The sequence below is a fragment of the Cebus imitator genome, unplaced genomic scaffold, assembly GCF_001604975.1.
Source record: "Cebus imitator isolate Cc_AM_T3 unplaced genomic scaffold, Cebus_imitator-1.0 Scaffold3, whole genome shotgun sequence".
In the NCBI taxonomy this organism is placed as follows: Eukaryota; Metazoa; Chordata; class Mammalia; order Primates; family Cebidae; genus Cebus; species Cebus imitator.
The window spans coordinates 12,096,738-12,118,421 of record NW_016107318.1 but is presented as its reverse complement, the minus strand read 5'-3'; the positions used below and the strand labels follow the sequence as shown (position 1 = coordinate 12,118,421).

Sequence of the window (21,684 nt, the reverse complement as noted above, 5' to 3'; positions counted from 1 at the left end):
TTTGTAGTGTTTATATTAAATATAATGATTAGCATTCAATATTGGTTCATAAGTAAAATTTACTACCTTGTAAAGCCTGGCAGATATTTCATTGATAAAGTTTTGAATAGATGATACAGAGTCCCATTAAATTCTGATTATGTTTGTTAGTCCCAGTTTATCCACAGAATCAGCATTAAATAAGTAAATCAGCATAGTTCATAACTGTGGCCTGTTTTTCAGTTGAGATCCTTGAATATAATTGAAACAAGGATAATTAATTTATCTAAAATTTCTTTTATTGTTTTTTGTCATATTTTTCCATCTGTAGTTTCAAACAGAAATGCACACTGATTCTTCACCCTTGTATTACTGAACAAATAAGATGAAACAGGAACATGGGTCCAGGTACAGGGGTTGGTCTGTAATCCCAGTGCTTTGGGAGGCTGAGGTGGGAAGATCACTTGAGGCCAGGAGTTTGAGACTAGCCTGGGTAACATAGTAAAATCCCATCTCTAAGAAAAAATTTAAAACTTAGCCAAGCCTTGTGACATGTGCCTGTGGTCCTAGCTCTTTGGGAGGTGGAGGCAGCAGGATGGTTTTAGCCCAGGAGATCAAGGCTGCAATAAGCCAAGATTTTACCACTGCACTCCAGCCTGGTCAGCAGAGCAGGACCCTGTGCCTAAATCTAAAGAGAGAGAGAGAAGCAGGAATATGAATTCTTTTGATAATCATAAACTATTTTTAGACCAACTTACTTAGGGTAACCTGACGCAATAGGAATCCAGATATCTTTATACTCTCATATAGAATGAAGTTATTACTTGAAAATTATGTAGTAAAAATGAGTATTCCTTTGGGGGGAAAAACAGCTATTAGATGGGCTGTTCCAACGGTTTAATAGCAAAATAAAAAGTATTAAAATCTAATGCAAATTTCAAAAATATGCCATCATTTTAAAAAATCAACAATTCTATTGGTGATTTTTTTAAGTTTACAAAATAAAATCTGGATTCATTTTCCTTAACTTAGCCTTTGGTTCCCTGCCTTTAGCAGAAACATCACGGAGGGGACTTGAGCTTTAGAGTGGGGCAAGCATGAATCCAAATTTCTTTTTCACCTCTTAGTATTTTCATACTTTAGAGCAGGGCATTTAGCCTTTCTAATATGTATCATGTATTTAGGCATTATATGTAATATGATATATGTATTATACCCAATAGTATCTTGTACATGGTTGATGCATGATAAATGGAAGCGGTTGTTAAGTTTGCAGAGGGAAAGAGCAAAAAAGAAGCCAAGAGAAGCTTCTCAGAGGTACTCATTAGTGTAGCAGTCCTTGCTTAAGATAAACATAAATCCAGAGAGAAAGGGGCCATTCAGGCTACACCAATATTAGCATACTAGAAAGTCTCTTTCTCTTTTTTCCTTTCTTGTTTCTCTTTATCCTTTCATCCTTTGAGTTGGGAATTTTGGCAGGACCTTTGGTTTCAAGGTTTGCCATTTCTGACCTTGCTTTGCCTGCTTTACTTCACAGTGGCAGTTACATAGTGGAATCCAGATGACAGTGCTCAGGAAGTCAAAATATTTGTATCAGAATCAACTCTTCCTATCCACTAAATTATGAGTCATAAGACATTTGCTCTAAAATGCCCGTGGTGCTACTGCTTATTTTGCATTTCCTGAGTTATCTGACCTCTAGTTCTCAAGGAATGGTTCTTTACATCCTTTTATTTATCTTGGTAACCTCCTCAATGCCTAGCATCTTGTCTCTAGAGACAAAGCAGGTCATTACATGATGATAAAAGGGTCAATTCAACAAGAAGATGTAACAGTTGCAAATATATATGCATTCAACATCAAAGCACCTATGTACATAAAGCAAATATTGGCAGATCTGAAAAGAGCAATTGATAGCAATACAGTAAATTTCACTCTTAACCCAGGTAACTGATCAGGAAATGAATGTCACTATTCATCAATAAAAATAAATTCTCCTGTCTCCTCTTCCCAAAAACATTTGCATTGATCTAGAACCAAATCTGCTGCTTCATATACAACTCATAATATTGCAATATTTTTGCTGAGTGTGACTCAATCTGGATATCATCTGTGTGGATGAGGATTATACTAAGAAATGCATTAGAATTGAGAGTTTTTATATTTTTCAGCAAGTAGAATGAAGACTAATTTAAATATGTCTCAGTTTGCAGTCAGTAAGTATATGTATCATGATTCCTGAAGTTTATTCAACAACTTTTCTACTATATTAGTTTGGCATCACACAGCTATATAGTAGGCTTACTTTATACTTTATTACCTTATTACATTTATTTATGATCCCAAAATCCAATATACTATTGACAGACAGCTAATTGGAATATTCTGTCTTCCTTTGTCAAGTAGTAAAGGTTTTTATTATTAGTTGATCCAAGAGATTGTATTCCCTTTTATTTTGCTCTGATGGCAATTAGTATTAATGGATTCCAATATATATTTAAGTCTATTTCTTTTGACAAGTGTAAAGTAATCGCTTTTAGGGAAGCTTTTCTTTAGCTAAATTGTAAAAATTTAAACGTCATCCTTTGTCTACCTTTCTTTAAGTGTAATGCTTTTGTTAAGAGCTAACAAAGTTGAGTAAGAAAGAAAGAATTAAAAATAGTCAAAAAGTTTCTTTAAATGACATTATGATGTGTTCATTTTGACCCATTTTAAAACCAACAAGAAAACTTTCCTAGAAAACCTACACAAATTAATTAGTTTAGGTTTTAATAATGTGTGTTAATATTTGGAGAAATTATATTAATCTTTTGTATTAGTAAATTAAATTGAACTAAGTCATGTGATTTACATTGAATATATCTATTTCTACTACAACCAACTTATGAGGTCAATTCTCTTTTTTTTTTTCTAGTGGTTTCCTAAATTCACAAAATTTAATTTACCATTCTATTCCTATTGTATTTTTCTCTGTTTTGCACACATCAATACTCTGATCATGGTTTTTGTTTTTATTTGTTGTTTTTTAAACTTCAAAAAGTTTACTACTAGCTGAAACACACATTCTTTGTTGAATTCTGTTTTCCTAAAGAGTCAGTTGGCATTGTATTTTTGGTTTGAATCATTTTTTTCCATGTTGTTTGGAGAATCTCTTCATGTCATCATTTTTCAGTGCTTTATACCTGCCAGACACTAGACTAAGGTACTTTATATGTATTAATATTTTAAATTCACATAGCATCATTATAATATAGATACTATTATCAGCTCCCATTTTGAAGATGAGGAAATTAAGACTTAAGGAGACTGAGTAACTTAACCAATATTGTACAACCCTTAAAGGTGGATTAGAGGTTCAAAGACAGATCTGTCTTACTTATAAATCTGAGTAGAAATAATGATAAGTGACAGTTATACTCTTTGCTAACCGTATGGCCATACTATGTACATTTAGCAGATCTGAGGACTAATATATACTAAAATGAATAAGAGAATTTTGTAAGCTGGTTGGAAATAAATGAATAGATGAATAGCAATAGTTTTTTTCATTCTAGGAAAAAAGCATTGATGAAAGAAACTGAAATATTCCATTCTCTAGAGCAACAAAGCCTATAAAATATTTTTAAATAAGTTTAACAAGAAAAGCATATGCTTATTAAATGGAACTATAAATTCTTACTGAATGACATAAAACAAGATTTGAGTAAGTGAAAAGACAGATCACTTCTTATAAGGATAGATTTAATATTATAAAAGTGTTATCTCTTCCCAAATTATTCACTAATGAAGTTAAATATTTGTCTAGCCAACTTTCCTTAGAATTCTAAAGGCTTTTAATTAAGTGAAAAAGTCTTAGAGTTTATATGAGAAAAAATTAATTATAGGTTATATATTTGGGTCACTTGAGGCTGAGGTCATGGAGAGAAGTAAGTGGAAGAGTATAAGGAAGAGAAGGAAAACACACTCATGTTATAAATACAATTGTAAAAATTAAAACTATCATGAAAAAGCATATATGAAATAATTACCATTATAAATTTATGAAAGTTACATTTTGATTTTATGTATATACAAAGTATTTTCAAATAGAAAAGTTGAAAAGGACTGCCATTTAATTATTTCAATTGCTATTGGTAATTTATGAATTTTTGCATCCTCATCCACCACATCTTCAACAATGTTCATATTTTTCTAGATAATATTCCCAGATAGTGTTCTTTAGTTGAATTCAGCAAATGGTATTCTTAAGGAATTCAGCAGACACAACTTAATATGACCTTGTGTCAACATATTGATTTAGAAAAATGAGAGTGTTAATGAAAAATCTTGCAGTGGTGACTAAAGAATCTCAAATACTTCTTAATGGACTTTGACTCCTAAAGAGTAACAGATTCAATCTACACATTTTGAGTCCTGCTGAACATGACAAGCAATTTAACAAGTCCAGCCTACAGAGACATAGGACATAACAACTACATAAATTAGACCACAGAGGAGTAACCTCACAAACAGGTCTGATAAAAGTTGAGTTCATCCAAGGAGGTAGAAAACCAAGTTCAAGGATATCTGCTAGGGAATAAAGTGTTAAGCTGGGCCATAGAAGTGAAACAGAAGGCAGGATCCAGCTGTCCATAGAAGTATCCATCTAGGACAGCCATGATAGAAATAGCTAATGGAGAATCTTAATTCGAAACCAGAGGCTCTTTGCTTTATGCCTTGTACCCTGCAGTGTCTGTGTAGGGCGGAGCTGAAAATCATAGGTGTTCTTGCAGTTCAGAGACAAGTGCTTGTCAGGCCCTGCCCACACTTCATAAAATCAGTTGCTACCATGTAGCTCTCTGGTACTTTTTAAAAGTTATCTGAAAAATGGGTAGGTTTATCAGGTCAAATTACTTATAATTGTGTCTTCTCTGTTGAGATGGTACTTCAGATCCATGGTAGTTGTGTCTGGGTAGCACGGCAGTCTCTGACTTGTGTATACACAAAGAGCACTGTCTAGCTTGGATGGTTTATCAGCACACCACCTTTCAAAATGAACCACAAAAGTATCCCTGGTAAAGAAGACTAATCATACTCTTTTCATTTATACCATAAAGGGAACCATCGAAGGCCCAAGATAATATTGAAAAATATTTGCAGTAAACTACACAACTCTGAACCAGACCCTCAAGTCTAGGTTGAACATAGAAAACTCGTAGTGTGTTCTTATAGATGGCATATAGATTATTATGATGGGCAAAAATAATGGGTAGGATCTTAAAAGAATCAGGCTTCTTTCAACAGAAATGAAGCTTTTTATAATAAAATCAAAAATTAAAACTGAGTATTTTCACCGATCATTATAGGGAGGGACACAGTAAAAGACCCCAGAAATTCAGACTTCTGCCTGGAAATAATTAGTCCTGACCAAAGCCTATCAAGAACTAATAGTCATGTTACCTTTGAATGTCCACTTTAACAGAAAATTCTGAGCCATCAGAACAGAGTCTACTGGCCCTGAATAGCTGCAAGTATTGGGAAGATTTTCAGCAAATATAGTCAACTATAGATATTGCCAGTTAAGGAGCTTTGCCTGGAGAACATTATAGTAATAATCTTTTAGAATCATGGTTCATACCTTTTCTGTTCTGAGAAAGAAGGTATATTTTGGAGGTGAATTATCATCCATGTATTTCAATGCATCACAGGTACCTTAAAGTCAACAGTTTCAGTATTGAATTCATCATTTACATCACTATCTGTACTTTTTCCAGTATCTCTAAGTTCAGTTAATAGAAATAACATTTTTTAGATCCTGTGAATCATCTTAGGCCTATTTCTTACTCCCACATCTGATCAGTCAACAAGTTCTGTCAAATCTGTCTATTTCGCTTATTCATTTCCTTCTGTCTGGAACTCTCTGCCCCCAGAGGCTGACTCTTTTTTTATCATTTCAATCTCAAATCAAATGTCACTTGCTGCAAAAGGTCTTTGATGACCCTCCAATCTAAAGTAGCCATTCTGACCCCAGGCACATTCCAAAAACTCCATTTTAATTTCTATATAACACTGGTTACTATTACAAATTCTCTTATTTATTACTTGTCTCTCCCATTTTCAAAACTTGTCCTTGAGAACAGGAATCTTGCCTAGCTTGTTTATCTCTGTATCCTCAATGCCTAATAGTCTGCCCAGTGCATAGTTTACATTAATGGGTTGCACTTTTTAAATTCATTCATTAGTGCATTCATTCAACAAATACACTTATTAGGCACTTCTATTCCCGGCATTGCATTAGGTATAGAAAATATGGTAATGGGCAAAAGTAAAACCTATCTTTGTCCTCATGTAGTTTACATTTAATCAGAGAGACAGACATTAACGTAATAACTACATAAATCAATGTAATGTTACAAATATGAGTAATTACTCTTTTCTCTTAATCTCTATTGCCATTGTATCCGTTCAGGTTATCATTATCTTGTGCCTCAACCATTAAAATCTTCTATTTTAATAGAGAAATCAACTATTTCTCTGCCTCCACTCTGTCACACTCCACTTTGTTTTCCAAAGCTAAAATGCAAATTCAATGTCACTTTCCCCCTTAAAAATCTTAATAACTTCAATGACATTCAAGAAAATGTTTCTACACTCCCTAAGATAATGGCCCTTCATGACCTGCGTATCATCCGTCTCTCTTTCCTCTCCTCATGCTGTATGCTTCAGTCACCCTGAATTTCACTCTTATTTTGGGGCCTTTGTATATATCGTTCCTTCTGCCTGTTACATCTTTTTCTACTCCTTAATTAACTTATTTACTTATCCTTTATGACTCAATGAAGATAAGCTCTTTCAGAAAGCCTTTTCTGGACCCACTCAAACTGGCTCTGCCATCCCTCTTATGTGCTCTCTTAGCAAAAAGAAAAAAAAGGAAAAAAACCTCATTGTGCTCGAATTGTTTATTTACTTGCTTATTTACTTGCTTATGGGAACTCATAGATAGAAATATGAATTTATTTTATATTTCTGTCTCCATTGCCTAGAGCAGTAGCAAGTATGTAGAATGAATGGAAGGACAGTTGGGTGAATGGGCAGGTGGATGAAGGAATTTGCTTGATAAAACTAAAAACAAAAGTCAATAACGATATTCAACAACACAGCTTCAAACATAAACTATAAAAATGTGTGTGAAAAAAGCATATTGACTAGAACAGAAGGCTAGTGAAGCCCATTTGGATGTTTCAAATACTGTGAGAGTCCACACTCAGTAGTTCGGTCACTAAATTTATTTCATGTTTGTTAATGTTAAGAAGAGAACCTCAACTATCCATAACCCTGTGTTTGAAGTGTCAGAAGATAGGGCAATATGGCAATTACATTAGCAGACTAAAAGATAATTTGCAATACTTCTACCGGTGATGACACACTGATTAAAACAGAGTATCCACATTCTCTAGTCTTCAATAAGGAACTTTGTAACTGAAGAAGAAAATGCATGGTTATAATTTATTTTTCACTGGGTATAAGGAATTTCTAACAGATGAAGGCAATATCCTATCATGTGGTAAGAAATGCTGAATGTTTAGGCCAGTAAATAAAGTGTAATGCTGGCTGAGACTTACTATGGAAACTAGAAATATATGACAACCATTGCTGTCCTAGGAAAACAATGACTATTATTTCAAGGGAAGAGGAGCATGAGGGCACAAAGATCACTGGTCCTTGAAAAAGTCTCAGCATCTGTTTGCCATCAGAAAGTCGTTTGCTGCCATTAGTTATTAGGGACAGAATGAATATATAACAAAAGCATAAAAGTAAGGTGACTGGCTATTTCACCTGAGAACATCGCAGTGGAGGGGAACTACTTCCACCCTACCCCCAACGAACCTAGAGAAAACAACTTTCTTTGCTTTAAAAGGGTAACTTAAGCACCAGGGTATATGCCTATATATCGGCGATGGTTCCAGTAGAGACTTCAGTTGACCAGATGGTCAGTACAACATCTGCACAACATGCAGACAGTATTCATTTAAAATGTATTCTGTTTCAGGCACTCAGCTGCATGATGCCAAACTATCAGAAAAAAAAGAGCTACGGGTAGCTGATAAGAATAGAGCTAAAGTGAACTGTTGAAGTGTCAACACTAATAGGTACCAGATTCTTACAGCTAAGAAACTAAAGCCCTTGAGAGCGTCAGAATAAGCAAGCCACTGAAGACAGTTCCTTTTATGTAAGTGTCAAAGAGATACAGAGCTACTGAACTCCAGTCACCTCTGGAGTGCCCTGGCAACAAGCCTGTGGCCAGGATAACCTCAGATCCATCAGCAATAATTCAGTGGAAACAGAGCTCCCTAGGTATCTCTGCCAAATGGGAAATAACATTTTGAGGAGATAAAAAGTTTGGAAAGAAATAGTTAACTATGTCTGAAGGTATTTGTAACTTTCAATAGTGGATCAGTTACCATTTGTCAAGATGACACATTCTCAAATGGCAAAAGAGTAAAAACCCAAGATAACTTCAACACAATGCTTTTGCTTTAGTATATTATTATTTTAACACTCAAATGTTGGAAGGGAAGAGCCCAGGAGGGTGAGTCTTCTAATGACAAAGGTTTGTTGTGCCTATTTTAAAATCACTAAATCTGAAAAGAAACAATAATAGATGGTGAAATTAAAAGAAAGTGGATTCTTTTTACTTATCTCCACTAAGGCTAAAAGCTCTTTATGGGAGCCGTGGTTTTGGAAGGAGACAGAGTTGTTGTGTCAGAGGTGGAAGAGGAGTAGGGTCTGCAAGTGGAGCATCAAACTGGAGAAAAAGTGGAGAACCAGCAAGCTTGGTGACAAAAGGGTACATCCTTTAACCCTCCCAAAGTCAACTTAAAGGATTTTTGGAAGTTGGAATCTGATGGCATTCAGATTTTTCAGGCATGGACCTCCTGATTCCAAGGGCTATTTATCATTTTCTATTCCTAATCTTCTTGGTATAATTCTGCCCTAAATAAGAAGATATTTATATACCATAAAATGAAAGCTTCAGAACATTCTTAAACAGCATAATGCTAAAAATCATAACAATAACCATTCCTCATAGTGGTGTTATTCAAAGCGAAGTGTCTTCTCAATCAGCCTCAAAATTAATTCGTTAGCACTGAATGTCAATTCTGCATTAGTGCTCCTTTGGTAATGATTACTTACTGCCAAGGCTCCATTAAATTTCCAGTTAGAAATGATGAATGTGTACTTCTATTTATTACTGCTTGTGATCTTATAAGTTATTTTTAGAATAATAATATTTTAGCAATGTATCTTGTTTTTCCAACATCTGTTAATCAACTAAGCCTTGAAAAGTTTACATACATATATATATATATATATATGCACATACATACATATAAAGCCCACAGTAGGAGTAAAATGTCATATTTCTTCAGACTCTTTGAAACACTGGAATAAATTCACTAGCAAAGTCTCTACTGCAGAGAACTTTATGACATTATCATATACCTTCATGTCAAAGGAATTTAGAAATGTAAAAAAAAAATAGTTTTTATTTTGGTTCTGATTATCATTTTATTACAAGTTCTTTATTCTTTAGTATCCTCTCTCTTTTAATATCTTCCTACATCGACCTTATAGTGTAGATATTACCAACATAGATATTTAGACATATTATAGATTTTTAATTTTATAGATTTTTCTTTCAAGTTTCCAATATTGGAATAGATTCAGGTACACAGACTCATAAGTAATGATCACAATATAGTTTTCTTAGAAGCACTTATGTGAAAGAGAAAACTCGGGCTGATTCCCTCAGATGTTTGTGAGAAAGGTTGAATAACATTATATACAAGACACCTAGTACAGAGCCATACCAAAGGATTGGAACTTGGTTTTGAAGGATCCAATGATCCGCTGAAGAACATTAAGCCAGGAGTGACATGAAGAGGCTTGTATTTTTCAGAGGTAATGAACAGTTATGAAGCAAATCTGAGGAAGGTGGAATTGAGAAGTTTAAAGACAAAAGGATGGGGTAAGAGGCCATTTCAATAGCCTGGAAATTATGAGAACCAATTTAAATCAATGGCAGTGGAATACAGGTTGCAGGAAAAGAGAAATCAAGGATAACACATTAGTTGTTAACTCGGAAGACTCGGTGCTTGGTGCTTGGGTGAATTATTATGCTATAAACAGATACAAAAAGTTTGGAGAAAATTGGAGGGATGGACAGGTACTAGATTAAAATAATGAGTTTCATTTTGAACATATTAAGTTTTAGTGAAATGCGCTGGTGAAGAGGTCCAAGAGATACACAGATCCAGAGACCAGAGAGAAGTCTAGGGTTAGAGATATGAGAATCATACCATACTACTTACTATTTTTTGCCCAGGACAATCAACAACATCTTTTGAATTTCTGGTTATAGAAAAATAATTAGATTTATTGAAGTAAGCTAACATGGTAAAATATATTATGATGCCATTAAAATTAGTTTTAATGATGGGATAATGCTCAAAGGATAATATCAAATAAAATGAAAAAAACAGAATGCAAAATTTTATACAATAAAATCTCTATTGTTTAAATAAAACAGGCCTTAAAAAGCTGGAAGGAAAATCATTAAACAGTTATAATGCTCACATTAGGGTTAAGAGTTTACAGTAATTTTTCTTTTTTTTTTCTATGTATCAATATTTTACAAGTTTACTGTGTGCATTTCTTCAAAGTCATTTTAGGGTAAGAATAGGCTCCTAGAAAGATACTGATTAAGCTGAGTCTAAAAACTGATAGAGTTCAGCCAGATGAAGAGGGCGGTGGTAGCAGAGGTACAAAGTTGAGGAATACAGTGTGTACTTGGAACTGTAAGCAGTTAAGAGTTGGTGAAGTATAGCGTGATGGCAGAGAGTTGTCAGAGAGGAAGCTAAATAGGGAGGTATGGTCACACTGTGGGGGTTTGCTACATTAAAATTGCATCCTATGTGCTCTGGGGAGCTCTTGAAGAAATACACATACAGGCAAGTATTCATTTGCTAGGGCTCCCATAGTAAAGTACCACAGACTTGTTGGCCTAAACAATAGAAATTTATCTTCTTACAGTTCTGAAGGCCAATATCAAGGTGTTAGCAAGGTTGGTTTCTTCTGAAGGCGCTCTCCTTGGCTTGCAAATGGCCAGCTTCTCCCCATGTCTTTACATGGTGTTCTCTCTGTATATCTATATCTTAATCTCTTTGTTTTTATAAAGATATCACTCATGTTGAATTAGGATTCACCCTAGCGACTTCATTTTACCTCAAATACTGCTTTAAATACCATATCTTCATATAGTCTTTCTGAGGCACTGGGAATTGAGATTTCAACCTACGAATTTTGAGGGAACACAATTCAGCCCACAGTAGGGAATAATGTGGTTAAATTTCATTTGGGAATCATATGGAGTTTTGAGGAAGGGGAGATAAATTAACAAGTTATTGTAATAATCCAGGCAAAGTCCAGATTATTTTCTAGAAAAATCTGAACTGTTTGTTAACAGAGATGGAAAAAAATGGACCAATTACTGAAATATTTAGGAAATAAAATTGGCACAGAATTAAGGTTACTTGGATGTTAGAAATAAGAGGGAGAAGCCTAATCTAAGTCTCCAGATTTATGATTTGAATGACCCAGTAGACGGTGATGTCATCAATGAAAGTTAAATCCAAAGTAAAAAAATCCAAAGGAAGAAGGTGGTTCAGAGGGGAAATGACGAATTCAGTTTGAGAAATCCAAATAGAGTTACTTGAAATACAGTTAGACAGAGGACTCTGAAGCACAAAGACAGATAATGGGCTGGAAGCCTAGATTTTGTCTTTATTATTCTCATATGTTATTGGAAACTATGGGAGCACATTCTCACATACTGAATGATAAGAACAATACAATTAAAAGAAGAGAAAACCATCATTTATGGGACAGGCAGAGAACAAGCCTTTGAAAGAGACAATAAAGTGTGTGGTGAAGCAGGAAAGGCACTTGTCATAGAATCTAAGAGAGTAGAGAGCTTTGATGTAGGGAATAATCAATAGTGAAAGACAGCAAAGAGATCCCAAAAGTAAATATTGAGAAATGTTAGCTGGATTTGAAATCAGAAGGATTTTTGGACATTTATACCTAATAACAATTCCTTATGCTTTTATGTGCTAGACAACGGATAAGGCATGGTATGTGTATATTTCATTTTGAGACTCATTACAATAGATTGAGGAAAGTGTCATTATGTCCATTTTACAGATTGCAAAGATTATAGCTCAAGACAGTCAAATACCTTGCCTAAGTTCAGCCTGAGCACAGCAGATGTAAGAGTTCATTCTAGCTTTCATCTTACGTTACCAAAGCAGGTGTGATAAGTGGAGGGGCTCAAAATTTAGAGAGCAGTGGGGCAATGAATGTATGGTTGGTGAGGAAGTAAGATAGACTGCCCTTTTCAGCAGAGGAGAAAGTTTACTACATTGCCTACACCCAGTAGGTGCTCAATAAATTTTAGTTCGGTGAACCAGAAGTAAATGTTAACTTGTGCTAGCTATCAGGTTTACATGCTAGGCATGGAAGAGGAGATAATAGAGGTGTTGAGTGCACACAGCCCAAGATTAAGGAGCCAGCAGTAGAGAGAATAATGCCAAAGAAGAAAGTGAAAATTTAGCAAGCCAGGTCCTTCCTAGAAGAGGTTGTTGAGCCTGGTGTCAAGTATACCAATAAGAATTTTACTTTCTTTATCTACTTGAGTAGATAAAGAAACACTTACCTTTGAGACTGAATAAAAAAGAGTGAGGAATAGAAATAAGTGTATAGGGACAAATGGCAAATTGTTTCATCTCCCAACAATCCCCTCCATATTAAGCTCCCTTATGAAAAAAAAAAAAAAAAAAGAATTTCACCATCCCTAATTTGTTATTTTTTTTTAAGTTTTAATGAATGTATACATGCAATTCCTGATGCCTAGAGTTCCTTATCTCTTTTTGTATAGTAAACACTTATGGAAAAATAAAGACCCAAATTAGAGGTTAGCTCTTAAAACTATTTCTTGAATTCTGCAAGCAGATTCTATCACTCCCTCCCTTTTCCACTTCTTACAGCACTCACTCCCTCTTCTGTAGAGTCTTGGAAGCTGTAGAAAACCATGCTTCCATTTTTTATTAGGTTTTTTGAAACACTTTAACATATCAACAAAATATTTGAAAATGTTATAAGGTAAATTTTAGAGCAAGAACATTTTAAAAGTGGACTTTGCTTGAACACAATAGCGTTTATTTAGCTCAAACTTTTATATGCCAAAAATTATTTGGTGTAAATTTTCTTAATGGTTAGCTAAAGACTACTCTAGCAGATGACTGCATTTTGTAATAAAAACATATTCTTAATTCATTGACTTTTATTAATGTTATACTGCAAATGATGCATAAATTGGGAGAATTTGTACAATGTATTTAAAGAATAAAATGTTGCCTGCCATTATAAAGATTTATGTATTGATCACCTTCATGTTTAAAGAAAATGATGTGTACTTATGCCCTATCTTCAAAGCCAAATTGTATGCTGTAATACCTTAAGCTTTCAACTGGTGTTAAATTTTGGCTGGTTCAATAGTGGGCTGAGAATATTGATTGCTATATTACTGTTCTGTTAGACAATTTTATTTTTGAATAATCTATATGCCTTATGAGAAAATCAAATGATACGGCAGAGAGATCTGAGAGAAAACACTAAGATTTAATTGTTTTAAGTTTGGCAAGATCAAGTTGCACATTTCAGAATCATCCAAAAATGCACAGAATGCATAATTATGTTCAACTTGAGTTTGAATTTCAGCTATGGAGCATGATGATCCATGTGTAATTTATAAAATATAGTTGACTATTTAAAACATAAAAATATAATATTCTTTGTAATATTTTATACATGCTGTTATTTTCCTTATATCAGCAAAATAAGAATGTGAACTTTATAAACATACATAGAGAGAGTTAAGATAATCATGTGAAATAGCTATATCAATCTGTAAACATCTCTTTAAATGACTATTAAATATTTCATCCAAAAATAAATACATAAAACCCAACTTATAGCAAAATCTTTAAGACAACATTTTCTCACAAAGAATCTGTTTATGTATTGCTTGTCAATTAAACATGAAGATAAGTAATTCTTGTTCAAATAGTCTATGTACATTCCCAGTGTACCTATTATATACATGAAGTTGTTCAACCTTTAAAGCATTTGCCAAATTTTTCTAATGTAAGTAATAATTATATGAATTTGAGAACTATACTTCTTACATTCAACTGTGAAAATATTTTTAAGATTCATGTGCACTAATTTCAGTTGTATATAAAAATACTGTAATGAAACATTATATTTTCATTTTTTCATGGAAAATATATGTCTTTTTATTGGAGCAAAAAGAAATTTCTAATGCAGCTAATATATTCAATCATCATTTAATATTCTGTGTAGCCATAATTACATTTGTCTGAGCATATCCAACTTTTAAATTAGTACACGTTGGTAAAATTGTAGCATTTGATTAGTTTGAATAAAATGTAGCACATAAAAAAGTGTAAGCAAAATATATGTAAGTCATTAATTGAAATGTGATTGGTGGCTTTTCCAGAAGAAGTGGGGAGAAAATTAAAGTAGAGTAATAGCACGGTTAATTGATTCAGGATGGTTCCTGCTGAAAAATTATGTTCAATAAGAATCTGTCATGATTTATGATCATTTGTCACTCTACAGTATATCAAATATAATGGATTAAAGTACATAAGCTGTAAAAGTGACTGTTATAAAAATACCAATTTCTTAAATTATAAAGGTGGTTACTTAAATGATTTAATTCCAAATAGCCATAATTTATTAATTTGAGCCATTGCTGTTTCTAGAGATGATAAATATTTTTATAAATGATTTTGTACTCATATATACATTTATCATTATGCATTCAAGTCAATGCTTTTTAAAATTTCCTCTCAAGATCCAAATTACACACATTTTTATTAAAACATGGAGATGCCTGGCAAAAGTTGCCATTTAAATATTTAATAGGAAAAAAATGGGAAGAATAATTATTTGTTTACAACCCAAAACATTATTTCAATCAAAATTATTTTAATGTAATAAAATGTGTTCTTCAAAGTATGTTCATTTACATACACCTCTCTCACTGGTGTCTTTCAGTGATGTTTTCTCATATGAAATCTTTCTCTAATGCTATGGAGATTAAAATAATTTATCTTAATATGATTTGAGCTGCTATACTGAAGAAGAATATTTCGCAGAAGGGAAATTCATAAATGTTGTCATTTTCAGAGAATGTCAAGGACATTAAAATTCCTGGTAAAATTTCAATGTGTCCATTTCTATTATGCCTTAAACAGTGTGCATCAATCATGCTTGTTATCACAGAGAGTTACTGGAAATGAGTAGAGCTTGGAAGTGATAGTGTAAGCAAGTTATTTTCGTGACAATGGCTTATCACCTGATAATCATCATATTAAAGTTTTGCTTGCTCCTTTCAGGGGGTATGCATGTTTTTTGTCATCTAGTCCAATTCCACTCTGAGTTTAATTTTCTATTTTATCTAACATTTTTCCTAATCCTAGAGCTATGTATGCCTCTTTACAAAAATGTTATTTAAAACCTATTTTTGTGGAATTACATTTAAAAAAGTAAACTTTCCATCTCCCTGTACTGTAAACCAATTGGTAATTATTTTAGTCACCTTCTGCATTAGGAGTTCCATCTTTTGGGCATTGAAATTGATTTTTTTCATCTTAGCATCTGAAGATCCAGAGTGTGCCCCTTGCCCAATCGCCTGAGACTATACAGTGACACCTACAACAGAGGATGTGGAGGGAGCAGCTTTTCGGGCACCAGAAATGGCAGCATCAGGAGCATCAGCACGAATAGACTTTGTAGAGGTAGTTCTCCCAAACTATATTACGAAACCAAACATTTTTGGTGCGCTACCTGCTGATGGGGGCTGCCTTCTTACTGCCTAGTATATACAAAATGTTTGGTCTTTGTTAAAGTTTAACAATGACATTTCTAATAGAGAGGGACCTGGTTTTTTTTTCCAAGTATATTCAGTTGCCATAACTTTCAATGAATATGAAATTGTATCATCTCAGAAAACATTAATACCCATATTTTTATCTAATTGATTTCAATATTTGTTATGTTAAGGTGCTGTTGTGTATAATTTTTGTATATTTTTTAAATGGATCAAACTAAGTCATTTAGAAGTCAGCCTAATGCAGTAAGTAAGATAATTTCTCTAGTTTGTGCAGTTCTTCAGAGACTGAATATAATTGCCTCATTTTTCTGTCATACTCCTTGATGATGTTCCATTGTGGACTTATTTTGCAAAGTTCCCAGATGGCCCAAGTCAAAACATGAAATGCTGGTGATTGATTTTATGTATCCTTTCATCTTATGTAATTTAATGTGAAACAGTTATTTTGTAGCTCTAAAATACATTTGTTAATTAACCATACTGGCTTTTTTGTGCAGTTCAATGGCTTATAGCATTTCAATTTGCATACAAAATGAGTCTCTGTAATAATATTTTTGCTAAATAAATAACATTCAACATAATGAGTGCATTTGCTTTTAACCTTTTATACACATAATTTAAAAGTAGCATATATTTCCTTTTAATATTTTGAAAAGCTTGAAATTCAACATGCAAAGGTCACCATCTTGCTGATGCTTTATGCAGTACAGCAAATTTATTCTTCATCCCATATTAACTCCTTTTGGAACAAGGCAAAATACAAATAATTTATAATTATTTTGTTGGGGCTTGATTAAATACAATTCAAAGATTCTTTTTATAAAACAAGTATAAGCAGGATACATTGAGCTTACTGGCTTTTCCTTTTGTTTTACTTCTATTTCATTTTACTGGCTAGGAAATAAACATATTTTTTGTAAAACCTATGTTATGGCGCTAAAATGTACTTTCTTGAGTATTCCTATTCTGTTTTATCAATTTCAATTATATGAAACATATAAAATATAAAACTGTCTTAGAATGCATAGCCCTTTGTATAAAACATATATCTGAAAGTAAATGTTGATTTTTTGTTAAAATTGTGTAGATGCTGATTTTTCCATGAGTACTTATGAAGATCTATATGTAAAAATTTAAGTCTACTTATTGTGTTTGTACAACCTTCTTTTTAGCTGTGTGTACTATATGCTTATTGACTTCTGTCATTTTCACATATATTGCATATATCTCTCAAAAACTAAAAGGTATATTGCTATTCTAAAAACACAAAACTTCAATTCCTTATATTGCTTTAGAATCAGTTATACTGTCTTAGTGTAGTTTTATAATGTCTTCTTATGAATTCTCAGTGCCCTTCAAATGCCACCAATTTATTTAGCTTTCCGAAATTTATTTTAGAGATTACTTCAAAAGAGATTACTTAAAACATTCTGTAGAAAGTAGCTTTGAAGATTAAAGAAACATTGCTGTTTTGACTTTATGATGTTCTAAGTAAGAAACTGGACTTTTCATTATTAAAGCTTAAAAATCTTATACAGCAGCAATAAAAGTCTACATCGTGCTCAGACTGTTGGATAATTATTTTATTGACATAACCTTACTGCAGTAAACCATGTTGCCTTTCTGGTCTTGATAATGTATAACTGAAAACTTATATGTGTAGCAAAAAGGAAACATTTCTTAATGAAAAAAATTAACCAGTAAATGGAATAGCTGTTATAAAAGCCAAAATGTTTTAAAACTTAATCAGCAGAAGTGATTATAAAAGGTTAAAATAAATACAATTGAATTAAGACGTGATTTATTTTTGCCCACTGTCCATGTTATATGTCTTGGTTAGTGCTCCAACAATCATAAGTGATTGTAAATTCATTCACAATACTTATGTGACTCTAATCTTTTATTCTGAGAGGAATCATGCATACCAACTTAAGAAAATATTGACTGTGTTTATTTGTAAAGTTTCATAGATTTTCAGCCTCAATATATACTTTAAAAAAAGGTAAAAATTAATTGTGTTTATATGCATTTATTGTTACTGAAATAATTTTATTGAAAATATACGCTATTGATTATACATTCATGAATTGTAAGATATGCTTATTAAATCAGAATTTAGCTAAACATATTCAATTAAAAACCAACAACAACAAAAGACCCTTTAGAAGAAAGCAGTACAATATGTGGTTACCCATTCTTCAAGATACAAATACCATACAGCCCTCTCCTCCATAATATTAGACTACTCTCAGGAACCTGGGGCATGATGTGAACGCTACACTGTATTACCTTTCATCATTTTATTGGCATCTCATGAAGAGGAGTCAGTTGTTATGCCTTTTAGGAGTGCCTCAGAGAATAGAATACATATTTACATATTCCTGTATGTTTCTCAGAAGTTACTGGTTTCTGGAGCTTCATTAAGAATTTTTCTACATGTACTCTACCAGCCTATTTTTTGTTCATATCAAACTTTGCCAATTAAGCTTCCTGCTATTTTGTCTTATCTTTTTAATCAAATCAACTTTTCTTGAGCCAAAACTGACAGATCTAAATTTTGTCACCAAAAATTATGATTATTTTATCAATTTTTTAAAGGAAGGAACATTAGGCATAGTCAGTTTTATTTTGTGTCACTTGTTTCTGTCACTAGCAATTAATATAAGTTGAATAAAGACTGATGATCTATATTTATTCATTGGCATAAAAAACACTATTACCAGGGCAAAAATATAGCATATGGAGGTCTAGTATAGTAAAAATAATAATTTCAGAACAAATGGGTTTAGAACAGCATAAGAGTGTGGAAACTACATATTGCTCAAATCTCAATGAGGTAAAAATCTTGTATTAAACTAGTAATTCCTCCAACCCTCACACACATGCAACTTCCTTTGATTTCAGCTGTGTTTTATGTATGTATACAACATCTAAAATCCAAACTCTTCATTACCTCTTGTGCTTGGGTAAATTTTAGAGAAAATGCAAATCTTTAATTCAATCCAGTTCAATAAACATTTATTGAGGACTGACTGTGTCAAGCACAGGGATTAACACTAGAGATGCCCATACAAAGAGCCCCTGCTGTTCAGCAGCTTAAGGTCTCATAAGGAATAGAGACAAGTGAAGCATTACATGCAGTACAGCATAGTACATAGAATTATGGAGATGTGATGAAGGCCCAGAAATAGTACAGAGAAGTTCTGTTTCTTAGTCCTATCTGTAAAGGTGATTCCAGGTGAAGCCGAAGGAATCTTTCGAACCATAAATCGGAATTTTAAAATGGGCAAAGAATGAGTGTTGCTCACAGAGGAAACTCCATGTCACAAAGGGTTGAATATGTAAAATAGAAAGCATGAGGAAGGAGTAACCATGAGGTAGACAGAGGAAAAACTGTGAAGGGGCTCTTATGCCATGATTGGACTTTATTTTATGGGCAATAGGTTTTGATGAAATGGTTTTAAGTAGAGGAATGACAAGTTAGATATGTGAGTGATGGGATAAAATTGGTTACATAAGAATTCATGCTGTCCTTGGTAAGAAGGCATAAAGCAAAGGCCACTCTGGGCCAAGTGTAGTGGTATACACCTATAATCCCAGTGCTTTAAGAGGCCAAGGCAGGAGGATCACTTGAGTTTAAGAGTTTGAGGCTACAGTAAGCTATGATCACACCGCTGCAATCCAGCCTGGGCAACAGAACAAGACGCTGTCTCTAAAGCCGCTTGGACAATTCTTTTTTAAAAATCAGCTTTACTGAGATGTGTGAAGTACATAACATAAAACTAACTCATTTTAAGTATACAATTCAATTTTTTTTGTAGATTTATAGAGAAGTGTAATTATCACAATTCAATTTTGCTCATTTCTATTACCCTCTGCCCAAATCCCTCCTGCTTATTCACAGTTAATCTTCATTCTAATCTCATTTCCTACCCTAGCCCCAGGTGACTACTATACTGCTTTCTGTCTTTATAAATTTTCCTTTTCTGAACATATAAGTGGAATTATTCATGGAGTCATCTTTTGTGTCTGGTTCCTTTCACTGAGCGTAATGCTTTCAAGGTTTCTGCCAGATTATTATTAGACAAATAAAATAGACATATTTTACTCCTAAAGAGACTATGAAACTGGGAAAATAAGACATGTGATAAGAAGGTGGTGTGAGCCTATCAGAGGAGTAGAGGTGACAAGAGATTGAGGGACCAAGATAGTGAGGGAAGGGTGGCAGGAAAAAAGAATCTGTTGGAGAAGAAGACTCAGAAGTGCACAGTTATGTGAAAATAGAAGAAAACATGTTGGATATTTTAGTAAAATTTGCTGAAGACTAAAGATTTGAACTGTATAGCCTCCCTACTTTAGAGATTTAAAATAAGTATTTGTAAAGATTGGACTTCCCGTTTGTGGTTACCACTGCATTCTAGATACTAGAGGTATCACAAGCTTTGTTAGTTTCTTCGGAGAAGTCACTTCTCCAAAGAATGCTTACCTTAGATAAAAAACAAGAATACACTTAAATCATGACAGATTGACATCTGCAGTTAAAATATAAAAGGGCAAAAGTGCATCTAGAACAAGCTGTGTTATCTTTGAAAAGCCAATGGGGAGCCAACGGGACATTGTGATATTCACAGTGAGATTGAAATTACAGCTTTTTTTGGAGAATGCAATACTGATTTAAGGATACTTGTTCAGATGAAGAAACAGACTTGTGTAGCATGATGAAGCCACTCAAGTCATAAAAATTTTTTAAAAGGCTACTGGCAAATTTTCTGAGTCTATATTCAAGATCCACTCTACTAACTAAGAATGGCTCCCTTGCTGATTTGACTGTTACTGTAGGACTGAAGATAAAGCAAATTTTGGAGTTCTTTGTGTGATCTACTAGTTACTAGAAAAATCACAGGTTTACAGTGCAGCTAATGGGATAAACAGACTCTGATTTTAGGGCAGTGAAGACATTCTGCATAATGGATAATGATGCTATATAAATAAAAGAACAAGCTGTGTGTGATACATATTTACTCTGATATATATTTATATTCATAAATATATATTTTAAAGATGTGTATGTGCATATATATATTTATATATACACATAGTTTTATGTATAGTGTACATTTGATGGGTTGGGAGAAATGTGTAAAAGCATCTATAATCCATCCATGATGGATACACGTCATTACACATCTGTCCCAACCCATCACATGTACACCAAGAGTGAACCTTAATGTAAACTGTGGACTTTGGGTGACTATGATATGTAGATGTAGTTTGTCAGTTGAAACAGTGTATCACTCAGGTGGGAATCACACAGTACAGAAAGCTCTGCATGTGTTGGGTTGGAGAGTGTATGAGAAATCTCTGTGCTTTTCTCTCAATTTTGCTGTAAACCTAAAACTGCTTTAAAAAAAAAAAAAAACTGCACACTGGACAGAATATGCCTGCCTCTTAGTTGTTACCAGGAAGGGACAAACTGAAAAACAAAGAAGCCACTAAGTAGGAAATCTGAAAATCTCCAGGCCTAATGTCATGACTGGCCTCAGGCCAACAGCTATCTGATGAGTGAAATTGGAGCCTCAGAAGACAGGACCAACGATGGTTTCTGAGGGCCTGCTGAAAGGACCCTCTCTCCATAAGCACATTTGCAAACCTCTAGGAGTGGGAAGTGGTCCTGCCAAGCATGG

General features: G+C 33.5%; 1 protein-coding gene across 11 annotated transcripts in view; it reads left to right on the top strand.

Moving 5' to 3' along the window:
* The window catches only part of LRRC7 (leucine rich repeat containing 7), a 579,044-nt gene that overhangs the window by 314,941 nt on the left and 242,419 nt on the right, over positions 1-21,684 (top strand). For 3 of the 11 annotated variants that reach the window (XM_037739865.1, XM_037739868.1, XM_037739859.1), the window contains one exon: positions 15,763-21,419. The exons of the other annotated variants lie outside the window; for them this stretch is intronic. In XM_037739865.1, the coding sequence (XP_037595793.1) occupies positions 15,763-15,769 (7 nt within the window). In that variant the 3' untranslated portion in view covers positions 15,770-21,419. Of the gene's footprint in view, positions 1-15,762; positions 21,420-21,684 lie in introns of those variants that run through there. 11 annotated transcript variants of the gene reach the window in all.